At 35.0% G+C, this 12,950-nt stretch overlaps 1 protein-coding gene across 5 annotated transcripts in view; it reads right to left on the reverse strand.

Annotated features, from left to right (window-relative positions):
* HMCN1 (hemicentin 1) overlaps window positions 1-12,950 on the reverse strand; it is a 467,709-nt gene that overhangs the window by 263,184 nt on the left and 191,575 nt on the right. For all 5 annotated transcript variants that reach the window (XM_026509232.4, XM_044387879.3, XM_044387878.3 and 2 more), the window contains exons 10-11: window positions 10,113-10,234; window positions 4,628-4,903 (exon numbers count right to left, since the gene is read on the reverse strand). In XM_026509232.4, the coding sequence (XP_026365017.3) occupies window positions 4,628-4,903; window positions 10,113-10,234 (398 nt within the window). The remainder of the gene's footprint in view (window positions 1-4,627; window positions 4,904-10,112; window positions 10,235-12,950) is intronic.

Below are 12,950 nucleotides of genomic sequence, written 5' to 3' on the forward strand. Positions count from 1 at the left end.
TGACTGATTCTAGGATGGGGAAACGAATTATCTGATTTCAGCTGTCTTTGTGTTTCCCATTAAGATAATAAAGAATTTCTTCCCAAATTAGAGGACCCTAAGAACAAAAATATGACAAATATACATTGCAATTATGTTCTAGCCTTTAGCATGTCTGAGAAGTCTGACACCGGCTGATTTTATCCCTCAGTTTACAACATATTGGTTTAGCATGCGGAGTTTTTTCCTTTATGTTAATAATTTAAAATTTCAGCCAGGATGTGTCTAGATGAAGTTCTCTCTCTCTCTCTTTTTTTTAATAATATTTTTTTATTATATTATGTTAGTCACCATACAGTACATCCCTGGTTTTTGATGTAAAGTTCCATGATTCATTACTTGCGTATAACACCCAGTGTACCATGCAATACGTGCCCTCCTTAATACCCATCACCAGCCTATCCCATTCCACCCCCCTCCCCTCTGAAGCCCTCAATTTGTTTCTCAGAGTCCATAGTCTCTCATGGTTCATTCCCCCTTCTGTTTGAGATGAAGTTCTCTCTTCATTGACCTTGCTGGATTTGCTCACCCAGGATAATTTTTGTTTTCCTCCCTAGGATAATTTTCTTCAACCATATCTTTTTCTATTTCCTTTATTTCACTTGTCTTTGTTATATACATATATATGCCATATACCTAGAAATCCTGAAGTTTCAAGTTCCAGTCTCTGGTTTTTATTTCTGCTTTTAAAAAAATAAAAACATATTATTCACTCTTAGTTCTTTTCCTCAACATCCTGAAAGAATTTCTCAAATTTATGCACTACTTCCCTGATTTTATTTTTATGTAATATAAATTGCTTTTTTAGTGCCTCTAATTCAAATTTGCATTATATTATAATATTTTAAAATCAAATCCATTCTTATTCCATCACCCCTGTAGTTACCCTGTCACCTCAGCCAGTTCCTCCTTTATCAATATATACTCCTGCTCAAAGAAGGATAGGTCTTTTAGAAAGACATTGGTGACACTAAACATTTTTTTTCCAGTCTTTAGAATAAACTGCCCTCAGAAGCATCCATTTCTTCTAAAGCTATCCCCTGTTTTGCTCCCCAGTATCTTTTTCTTAGGTCCAATGCTTTATTCTTTTTTTCCTGTTTTGTTTTGTTTTGATAATTTTCTGTTTATCCATGCTCGAATTAGGTGACATCAAATCCAGACCCAGTGTCTGTCAACGAAGTGTTTGGATAGACCTAGCTTGATTATTTGGTTACTTCTGTTCTAGCTGAACTGCCTTAGCAACTCTGAGCTGAGTTAACCTGATGTGCACAGCTCCTTGCACAATTCTCAGCTCTGATGCTCTTCCGGCTGCGATTGGGATGCTCCCCTCTGCTACCATCTCTCTCTAAAATCCCTAGTTGACACCCCATCAATGTTTCTCTTGTTTCCAAATATTTTCATTTGGAGAGAAACATACCCAGGTTACAGTTCTCCTCCGTGGGTCCAGCTTACCTGTCTACTTCTTGTCCTATGTTTTCCTTGCTGATGGTTATCACTATTAATATGTGTGAGGAGATGGCATTATGGCTTCTTAAGAGTAATATTTTCTTTTGGAGTGAAGTATGAAACAGAAGGACAAAGATACATCCTCCCACCTTTCATGTCAACATAAAAAAGATGGACCATTGATTGAGATTTTCATTCCACTGACCTTAAAATATGAACATTATATATGCATATTTACATCCATGCGGACATATGTATATGAATAAAAATCTTCATATATAATAGCTATAAAATTCCTCCCAAAATTTGCACTACTGTCCATTGCTATTGGGTTTTGGTAGTCTTCAGTTTTGTCTTTTTGAGGTCTTTATTGATATTTTACTGTTAGATGCAGAGAGGTTGCTATAGCTACAGATATGCTATTTTAAACCAGAAAATTCTAGCTAATTATATATTTTAAAACTACTACCCAAACTTTGTAAAGTATGTATAACTCTTAAACTATTCCAGATAGCAGTAGTTTTCAAAAAGACATGCGGAGGTAAAGAAATGTAAATGAGGCTATGAATTAAGCTACTGATTCCCACATAAGCAAGAAAATTATTCTTAAAAATGTGTACTCAATGCAAGTAACTATTTTATCTTTGATGTTTTCTGAAACTATTTTCTATTTCTGCTTTTAAAAACATCTTAGGGCATATAAGTGAAATTAATTTATAATTTTAGATCCAATGTCAATAGTTGAGAAGCAGCTTTTATTCTCATAAATTATAACCCTAACTACAATAGTTTATTTTATCAAATATCCATAGCTTTGCAATAGTACATTCAACAGTAAATAATTCATTCAGATGGCTACAATTAGCTAGAGCTCTCATTTTTTATTGAACAAGTGTCATCAACACTAGACTATAGTTTTGTTAGATTTTTAAAATATCCTTTTTCAAGGGCACATATTGCATGGTGCACTGGGTGTTATACGCAACTAATGAATCATCGAATTTTACGTCAGAAACCAGGGATGTACTGTATGGTGACTAACATAATATAATAAAAAAATTAAAGAAAATAAAATAAAATATCCTTTTTCATCACATTTCATCCCTCAAACTCAAGACCAACTAGACAAGCCATAAAATAATACATCTGAACAGATTTATACCATTAGAGATTGTACATACTAGCCAGTAATCAGGTAATGTCCTATGTCTTTTGTATTTATTTTTTGTGTATTATAAAATATCTTACCTCAGGACTTATTTAAATCATTGGATAATACTGACTCTATTTTGCCAGAAAGGAAAGAGTCAAGAGCTTCTTTTAAAAATTTACCTTTCTAGATTATAGGGTTCATTCTGTAGAATAGATTCAAATGCTATCTCAGAAAATGTTATCCATGAAACTACCTGAGAGGTCTTTTATAAATGCAGATTCTCAGGCCTGAACACCAGGCCTAGGGAATCAAAATCTCTAGATATGGGGTTACAAATTCACTTAAAAAAAAAATAAGTTCCTCGGATAACTCTTTATCCATGAAATTTGAGAGTTTGAGAATCATTGCTCTAATTGACTAAATTGAATACTAATGTTAACCTGGGGAAACTAGAAAGGTTCTCATTTTATTTTACAATCCCATTCTAAGGGACTTCAAGTAAAGAATGAAGATCAAATTTTAGAAGTCCATTAGCATTTTATTCTATCTGTAAAAACAGTCTCAAAATTCTGGTAACTCAAGTTACCACTTGGATAGCCTCTAATTATCTAGGCAGTTTACCATGTGGAAATGCAGTGAGCCATTTACAAAAGCAACGTTTCCCTAGAGGATTCACCAGATCAACCAACAAAAGACACACATTCAGATTGCAGAACATATCTCAACTACCAGTGAGAAAACTAGAATCAGATGTCAACCATTTTGTTAAGTCCCATGGTAGTTTCAGTTTTCTGCCATTAGTAATGTTCTCAGAGCTAGCCTTGAGATGCAATGGTCATTCTGTTAGATAACCTTGTTAAAAAATCATCTGAGAGTGTTACTTCAGGCATGTTATAAAGTTGTTTCTAATACCATAACCAAATAGCCAGAAACAATCCTGATGCAATCAGTCTCCCACATCAAGGATTTGAAATGAAATATTCTGTTGAGGCAGCAACTGAACCTTTCAGCTTAAGGGCGTAAAACTGCCAAGAGTAATTTGTTCATTACATTAAGGCTCTCAACTGGTCTACAGACATTTAAAAGCCAAACATGATTCTACTGAAAGAGATACTTTGGAATAGTTTCTGATCTTCCATTTAATTGTCCTGAAGAATATATATATATATATATATCTGTAGCCAGTAAACCACATTGTTAACACACCGTTTTCATCTATCTAGACATTTAGTCTATAAAGACATAATTAAAGATTGGCTTATCATCAGTTTATTGTCAGTAAGTACTTACATGTGTAAGATAAACAAGATAAAAACAACCCTGCTAAAATTTAATAAAATTTCACCAAGATGAGAAACATCTTAAACCTTAATTAAAAAAAATAAAAGTAGGGGGCGCCTGGGTGGCTCAGTCAGTTAAGCATCCCACTCTTGATTTTGGCCAGGTCATGATCTCAGGGTTGTGAAATCGAGCCTTGCATCGGGCTCTGTGCTCAGCAAGGAGTCTGCTTGAGATTCTCTTTCCCTCTGCCCCTCCCCCCACTTGCTGGCACTCTCTAAAATTAATAAAATCTTTAAACAAATAAATAAGTAAAAGTAAATTAGTTACATTGGAAATAATATAAGACTCAAATTGGGAAGGATTTTTTTTAAACCAATTATTAAAACAATTAGATTTCTTTTTAAATCCATATGATAGACTGGAGAATTTAAAACTATTAAATCATCCAGAGACAATTTCTATTTATAGTCTCTTCAAATAAAAGTCTCTTAAAAGGACTAGCTGTGTTTATCTTAAAAAGTCACCTTTTTCTTAGTGATATTTTAGTTTCCAGTTTAGTCAGCTCTAGACTACTTAAGATCCATAAGGCTCTATCATCAAAACAGTAGTTTAGATACTATCATTCTCAGATAGCCAACTGAAGGGAATAGAGATCAAAGAAAGAAGAGAGGAAGACACTGGGACTCCTAAGTTACCATATGCACATACCTTGCACTGTGAGGAAAACTGAAGCAGCTGATGATCCTCCTTCATTGGAAACCACACAGAGATACTCCCCAGCATCGCTGAACTTCACATTCCTTAGCTCCAATGAGAGGTTAGCCAAGATCCTCATTCTTGCTGGGTCTGCCTGTCTGGCATCTCTGTCATTCCTCTGCCAGGTTAGATTGTAATCCACTGCACTGATGACGAGACATGTCAAAACTGCTCTTTCTCCAGGAGTGACTGTAACATTATCAGGCACTTGGATGACTGGAGGGGGCTCTGTGTGAAATGAAAACATTAAATCAAGAGACCTAACAGCCATTTTGCTCACTTATAGATGTGGTTTAAAAATTTAATGAGTGTGTATTGAAAATCTTGTAGGGAAGATGCAGTACAAGAGAACTTATTCATTAATACATATGCCTCTGACCTGAAGAAAATTATCATTTAATTAAAAGATTCTTAAAAAGTAGTGCATGTTCTTAAAAAAAAAATCCATCTAATTTTTATCACATTTGCCAAACACTGTAGTTTTAAATCTATGTCTTTAATTGAATGTTCTCTAATTTAAATTTTAAATTAAATTTTAAAACATCTTACTGTAAAAGTGAGTAATAGCACAGGGTACTTGTAACCTGAAGACACAATGCAAAGAATGTGTTTTTAGTTCCTAATCCTCAATGTAAAAGAAAAAAAATAGTGCTTGTTTACAGACCAAAACATACCCAAGTCTAAATTTATAAATTATAGACGTGAGAATCAAAAAGGCATGACAAAAGGAAATGATTAAACTAATTTAGGATTGTGGAGTGAAGCAAATTTTTATTTGAGTTTTGAAGAAAGTAGCATTTATGGATTTTTTAAATTTAAAAATACTTATTTAGTGTTTTAAAGAATAGAGGACACAAAGTATGGTAGACAATAGTATACTAAGTTTGACAGTGTCAGCTTTAAGGAGAGTTACAATCTCATTAAGGAAACACAGTAAAACAGCAGTGTATAACAAATGTTCCCCCAGAGGCATGAGGAATGTTTTGATTTAAGAAGGTCAAGTTAAGAGTAGGTGTAGACCTTTAATAAAATTGTACACATAAAGCCATGCACACAAAAGGTACTGAGTAATGCATGCACGTTTCAGATGCGGTCAAAAGCCACTTATTAGCTAAATATTTAGCCAACATTCTAGAGAGAATCACATATTACTCTAGTTAGGTTTGAGAATAAATACAAATGTCCCTCTAAAGTACACTCTGCCCAAGTGCTTTAAAATGATCTGCTGTAGCAAGCCATTATTCAGCAATAACACAGCAATAAAAACTGTGCTGAGCTATGCTAGCTGGAAACCCATGTGTCTGTTTCAGTTTAAATATGAAAGAGTATCAGATATTCAAGATCAAATTTTTTTCTCCTTTATTTAAAACCATTTACAAGTGCAGATGAATCATAAGCCTAGAGAAAACCTGAAAGCAATATGCCAAAATCATAGTGGTAATCTCCGAGGGACAGAAATGTATATATTTTCCATATTTTTCTTTATATTTATCCCTGTTTTCCAAACATTTTTTAAACAGTAGATGCTATTTTAAATTATTATTTAAAAAAAACAAAATTTCATCATTTTGCTATGTTTTTAAAATCTCTTATGAAAATGGCTAGTGAATCGAGTAGAAAGAGTACACAACAAAGAAAGTTCTGGAGTCTGGCTAGGCTTGACACAGAAAATATGAGATGCTTTGTTAAATTTCAATTTCAGATAAACATCAAATAATATTTTAGTATACATATGTCTCATGAAATTATTTCAGACACACTTATATGAAATTCAAATTTAACTGCGCATTCTAGGTTTTTATTTGCTGAATCTGGCTAGTTCTATCCCTAGGTGTGTGACCTTAGAGGAATTGATGGTTAAATTAGGTTATCCTTTTTTTTTTTTTTTTTTTTTTTTTTAAAGAGAGAGAGAGATCCGGGGGCAAGGGGGCAGAGAGAAAAAAAATCCTAAGCAGACTCCACACCCAGAGCGGAGCCCAATGCAGGGCTCAATGTGGGGCTCAATCTCACAACCCTGAGATCATGACCTGAGCCAAAATCAAAAGTTGGACACTTAACTGACTGAGCCACCCAGGCACCCAATTAAATTAGGTTATCTTAAAGACCCTTTCTAGTTCTAATGTTTTATGACTCTAACATACAAGATGGTACAGACCACCAAAGACCTGAAAATGATAGTACAGGAGAGTGTTCACATCCTATCAAGATGTTTCTGAAAGCCACATGATGTTTTGTATGGTTTTTTGTTGGGTTTTTTGTTGTTGTTGCTGTTTTGAAACAAACTTCAACTAGACTAGGTATTTCTTGAGATTTTTAGAAAATGGGAAATCTCACATTAGGCATGTAGGGAATGCTGGGCACATGCCTAGATCCCTCTTAAGGACCAAGGCATTCATTTCCCTGGCTGCTATGCTTGTTGGCGACATAGAGCTCACAGCCAATGGTGCTAACCTGCTCAAGGTAAGACCCCCTTTCCAGGGTAGCCCACATCCAGTGACTACTTCATGAGGAAGCAAGAGACCAGCTCTCTTGCCTCAATTCAAGGCCATGACAGCTCCAGAATTCCCTGTGGGATCAGCTAAGGTCCTAGTAATGACTACACCACAGTTTAACTTCTTCTACTTCTGTTACTCCCATACAGGTGCTTTTTCCTAGAAAATTCCCCAATAACCCTATTGCATACAAACCCTGCCTCAGAGTCTATCCCCTCTTCAGACATAAATTCAAATATATAAAATGCCAACTTTCTAATAACATAACAGGTGAGATGTGAAATAATGGCATACAATACCATCGCTGCATAAATAACTAGAGATAATAAATGTTATACACAAGGAAATATTTATGCATGCATAAATAAATTTGGTGGCGTTGGAGGAAATGATGAGGGAGGCCAAGATAACAAAATACCTAGCCTGGTGCTGGAAGTTAGCCCTTCCTAAGTGAAAGAATGATTGAGGCTAGAATAAGGGAAACAGAGATGGAACCTCAAAACCTCAAAACTGAAAGAAGAATGACAAGTATAGGCCTTGAGGCATTAGGTAAAGATCACTGGACAGAAAGTGCAGGAATCTTCTCACTCCCTATCCTGGTAACCATAATGGGTCACTTGCTTGCTCTGGGCTTTAGTTTCTTTACCTGCAAAATGATGAGGTAGTGCAAGATTATTTCCAAGTCTTATCCTGTTCTAAAGCAATATCCTACAATTATAATTTAAGATTACCTGTCACTGACATACCCCTGACAAGTCTTCTTTATTCTTGGTATTTTACATAAACCCAGAATTATAGCACTCTATGTGTGTGCAGCAGGAGAGGGGCATTGTGCTAATAAAGAAATTCAGTAAATTAATGTAACTTTGTAATAGTACTAAACTAACTTACTAAATGTCACTTGAAAAGAATGAGTTTTTCATGCTTTTGCAACCCTATTCATTTGTTTCTATGTGTTTAAATGCAATAAAAGAAGTACAATGCTTTTTACACCCATTTTGTATTTAAAACATTCAATAATCAACATTTCAAATGAACCAAAAATCCTTAAACATGTCAACTAGAAGAAAATGCTGGAAAAAATGAGGTAACATATTGGTAGAACTTAAGCTTTTCTTTAAACTGCTCTTGGGTGCCCTTTGACTTACCAAATAAATTAGTGTCCATAGTGAGACAAGAACATCACTACCCCATAATGCCTTGATTTCTAACACTCCTTTCTGAAATATAAGAGCTAACTATCCTGTGAATTTACACTCGATTCCAGTGTGCTGGTCAGGTAACTGCTGGCATCTCAGCCTAGGCTAAGGGAGATTCAGAAGTGGGTGGAGGTTTCAGGCAACGGTGAACCCAGAAAGAAATGTCTACTCTTCCAAGTCCAAACGGGCACTTGCTTGTTACTTCTGTGGTTATAGTCACTGCCATTACCATCAGTGTCTCTGCTCCTTCATTCCTAACTGACCGAATGGGACATAATTCCTGAAAACTGGCTTGGGCAGTGACACCACTGCCTGGCTGGCACAGATTAAACTAGAGGGACATGTGTACAACATGCATATGGAAGTTACTGACACCACAGAGCCAAATTCTTAATCAGTTCACAAATCCATACTGGCACTTCCCAGTTGTTTACAGAAGATGTTTAAATCCACTCACTCAAACTTCTTTCCCTGTTGTCTTTCCCTTAATTAATATTGCTAGGGGAAAAAAAAAAAGAAGAAAACCTCAAGTGCTCAAGTGTTTGTTTTCCCAGAAGCTGAGGAACGTTGACACAATTCCAATGCTTTTCATAATTACTGGAGATGAAAAAAATGAATAGTTTATGATGCATGTCAACGAAATTTTTTCAGAAGACAAACTTTATTTTTCTAAGAATAGAGAATACAAATAAGTTTACTCCAAGAAGAACATGCTTGCATGTCTCTGTTTTAAAGTTCAGCTTGGACTTCTTGATAACAAACATAAATCCTAGACTTCTAAACGGTCCTACAATTCTACAGTTTCTTTTGTCTTAAATTGTCTCAAGAAAATGCACATTGGTACTAAAAGCAGATATAGACACTCTTGTAAAACTTAGCAGCTACATTTAGGTCAGAATAGGGTTAATATTAAACACATAGCAACACTAGTCTACAAGGCAGGCAGAAAATAATTCAATTGAAACAAACTTTCCAATAAATTCTAGATTTATGCTGAATAAGTGGCTTAAAAATGATAGTCTTTTTGTGTCCTAAGAATTCTGGGAGATTAGAGGAAAAAATGGTTTTTTCACTCAAATATATTCTGCCTTATAAAGCAATGAGTTTTGCCTCCCATTTATTCATAGGAAACATAATATCTAACAGCAAAATAATTATCATTTCTTCCACTCTTCTTAATACCAATATTGTAGCCACTGAGGCTCTGTGTTTCTTGGATATGATCACTTTCATTATTGTCTTCAATTTAATGTCAGAATCCATTCATAAAAGCACTCTGCTTATTATGCACGTGGGAGAGGAAAAGGGAAAGTATGAAGCTTGTTATTTCCAGAATAGAACTCTTCCTTTTCTTAAATTGCATCCCTTCCTTTCTTTAAATATCTCTAAATTTTAATAAAAATGCTATATGGTTATTTCAAAAAATATTTATTGAGCCCCTATAATAATAATAGTACAACAATAATAACAATAATACTTAAGGTCTCTCAAGTGTTTCCATGTGCCAGGCTCTCTCCTATGTACTTTACATATGCTCTCATTTATCCTCATAGTTTCTCCATGAGATAGAGGTTGTTATGGATACCCTCATTTTACAGTTTGGGAAACCAAAGCATTGAGTCCTTAAGTGATTGGCCCAAGGAAGTTCACACAGCTAACAGGTGGTGAAGCCAGGATTAGCAAACTTCCCATTTCCATAGATGCATTAATATGCAGGCAACTGCAAAGCAAATTAGTGATAATTACCTGACACATCAAAAAATGTCTGTGCCCGTCCAGTCCCTGCTCTGCTGACAGCGATGCACTCGTAGGTGCCTTCATCAGACAAAGTGACCTGTTCAATCTCCCAGTTCACACTGGCAGATTCTCTGGGGTAAGAAAATAGAAACCTTTTTAGTGATGACAAAAACAAGGTAAAGCTGAAAGCAGCGATTCCACTATTTTTTTGAAGTATTCATTCAAAAGAACAAGGTAAAAATAAATGGATTAAATTGCAGAGTTCTTTATACCTTAAAATGACACACCTTTTAATTAAAACGTTAAGCTCTCTGAGCAAAAGGCACAACAAAGGCAGTAAGATATGGAGTCTGTGAATTTCTTTAGAGAAACATTTTCTGGCTATGTCAAAATATAAGAGGATGAGTTAACAGAGAAACACTCCTTTAATCCTTTCTCCTTCCATATTATTTCCAGTTTGGGGTCATGTTCAGCGGGGGCTCTTAGCCAAAGCAATTCATCCAGGTAATTCATAAGTTTGAAAGTAGAAAATAGACTTTTTGATTCCAAAAAGATAAGTTCTCTTTAACTTTCTTATGTGTAAGCTCTACATAAGGTTATAGAACTATCTGGTTCCATTTGTGTATACACTGAGAAAAGAAAAAAAAATTATCAGTTTTATTATCAAACCTGTCATTTAGGTTAAAAAAAAATCCCTTTGCTATAATATTTATCCATTCATTTAATAAACACTATTCTTTGTCCTTTAACACCTTCAAATTGTTTCTCATTATCTGGAGGTGTCTTAGTAATAGATATTTAATCCTAATAGATATTTAATATCTAGTTAATAGGTATTAATAGATATTTACAAGATTCTAATAATCTACAAAACAGGCATTATCTTATTTCAAAATATAGTTGAAAATCATAACTATTTTTCTTAATTTTTTTCTTACATTCATCCATAGCTATTTACAACCTTCTTAAACATTCGAGACATAGATGAGATGAAAACCCCATTGCAGAGTCAAGACACCTTCCACTGGAGTCTGAAAGTGGTGTGAGATATAATATCATAGTAAGGACTCCAGATCTCTTACCATCCAGACAAACTATACCTATCATCAAAAAACCATGAAGAACTTACTAAACTCTTAATGTGTATTTAGCACATGAGACTTTGTAATAGAGTGAAGTCATAGGTTCCTGTCACCAGAAAAGTGAGAGAATGAGCAAAGTCATTGTTCCATGTATTTTATTTTATTTTTTAAAGATTTTATTTTATTTATTTGACGCAGAGAGAGCCAGCCAGTGAGAGAGGGAACACAAGCAGGGGGAGTGGGAGAGGAAGAAGCAGGCTTCCTAGCGGAGCAGGGAGCCCAATGCGGGGCTTGATCCCAGAACCTTGGGATCATGCCGCGGGCTGAAGGCAGACACTTAATGACTGAGCCACCCAGGTGCCCCTGTTCCATGTATTTTAGTAATGGAGAATATTCATTTTAGTTAGTTTCTTTTCAGTTGTGTATGCACTAGGTGTCAGTGGTCCTTACTGTCACATTTAGAAGGAAAAAAATTATGAGTTGACTCTAAGCCCTAGTGATCACCTAAACTATAGCTTTGGTGCTTAACCACAGTAAGCTAAGTCCAAGTTTATAACTGTCATCGTCTAGGAGGCACTGGTAAGTTCCCGAAGGCAGGAGTTTGAAATACATACAGTCATTTGTGTTTTCTGCAATGCTTACTTCAGAGCTAAGCACATATTAGGATTCATCAAAAACTTAGAGACCTGGAAATTTTAGAACAGATAGTGGCAGTTCTTCCAGTTCCACATCCCTTTTTCTAGAAACAAGTAAGTTGAGATTCAGGAAGAAGGGTAAGGGAGTTGTTCAAAGGCACACAGCCAGTGTCAGATTGCTTGAAGAATATTCTTTACAGTGATACCTTCTCCTCTCTTATTTATGAAATATTACATGAAAATAATTCTTTTATCACATTGTCTTCTCAGTTAACATTAAAATTATATGGCACGATAAGAAGTTTTGAAGGCATGGCCTTCGGAATAAGGAAAGAATATGTCAAATACAAATGTGTCCTATTGCTAATGCACACTAATTCTCTCTTATATCCCCTAGTGACCATAGCGACTCACATAACAAAGATTAAGTCACATGTCTCAAGTTATTAGGAAATCTAGGGCAGGGACCTGTGAGTGAATCAGGGTTAAAGGATCAATCCATCACCACCCATGCCAAATTCCATCTTTAGCCTCTCACAACCAAAGAGTTTAATATTTTTCAGCAAGGCATGTCACATCTCTGGGCCACAGAGCTGGAAAAATGAGAGAAAGAATTCTTGTGGCTTACCTCCCAGGAATTGTGTGGAATTAATGAATTAATGTTTATAAAGAATCTCAAGTGTCTTTGAAATATGTTACTATTTAAACATGAAGCAGAATTATTTGATTTCATCAGGCAGTTATGAAGCTTCAACATTTGATACCCTGGTCAGTTATGTGGCTGGTTATTAAACATGGAACTAAGACAAATCATCGAGATAGACAATATTAAAAAAGTTGCAGGAAATAATACAGTTCAATCTTAGTGTTTTTTTTTTCTAAAGTTATACTGAACATTCCTGCCATAGTTTTTGTTCAAAATGACCCAAAGAGATAAATTAGGTTAAAACTGCCAAATATTTAGCATCTTATGGAAGTTATTTATCATAGTATTGAATTAACAGCGTAGAAGCTTTGTAAAGTAATTCCTAGAGTTTTTCCCAAAATGTAGTTTGTTTCATTAGTAAGTTAAAAAAACATAAACATTTTCCAGAAATCATCCTCCAGTTTTCAAGGTCTACTTAATTTTA

This window comes from Ursus arctos, unplaced genomic scaffold (assembly GCF_023065955.2).
Source record: "Ursus arctos isolate Adak ecotype North America unplaced genomic scaffold, UrsArc2.0 scaffold_2, whole genome shotgun sequence".
NCBI lineage: Eukaryota > Metazoa > Chordata > Mammalia > Carnivora > Ursidae > Ursus > Ursus arctos.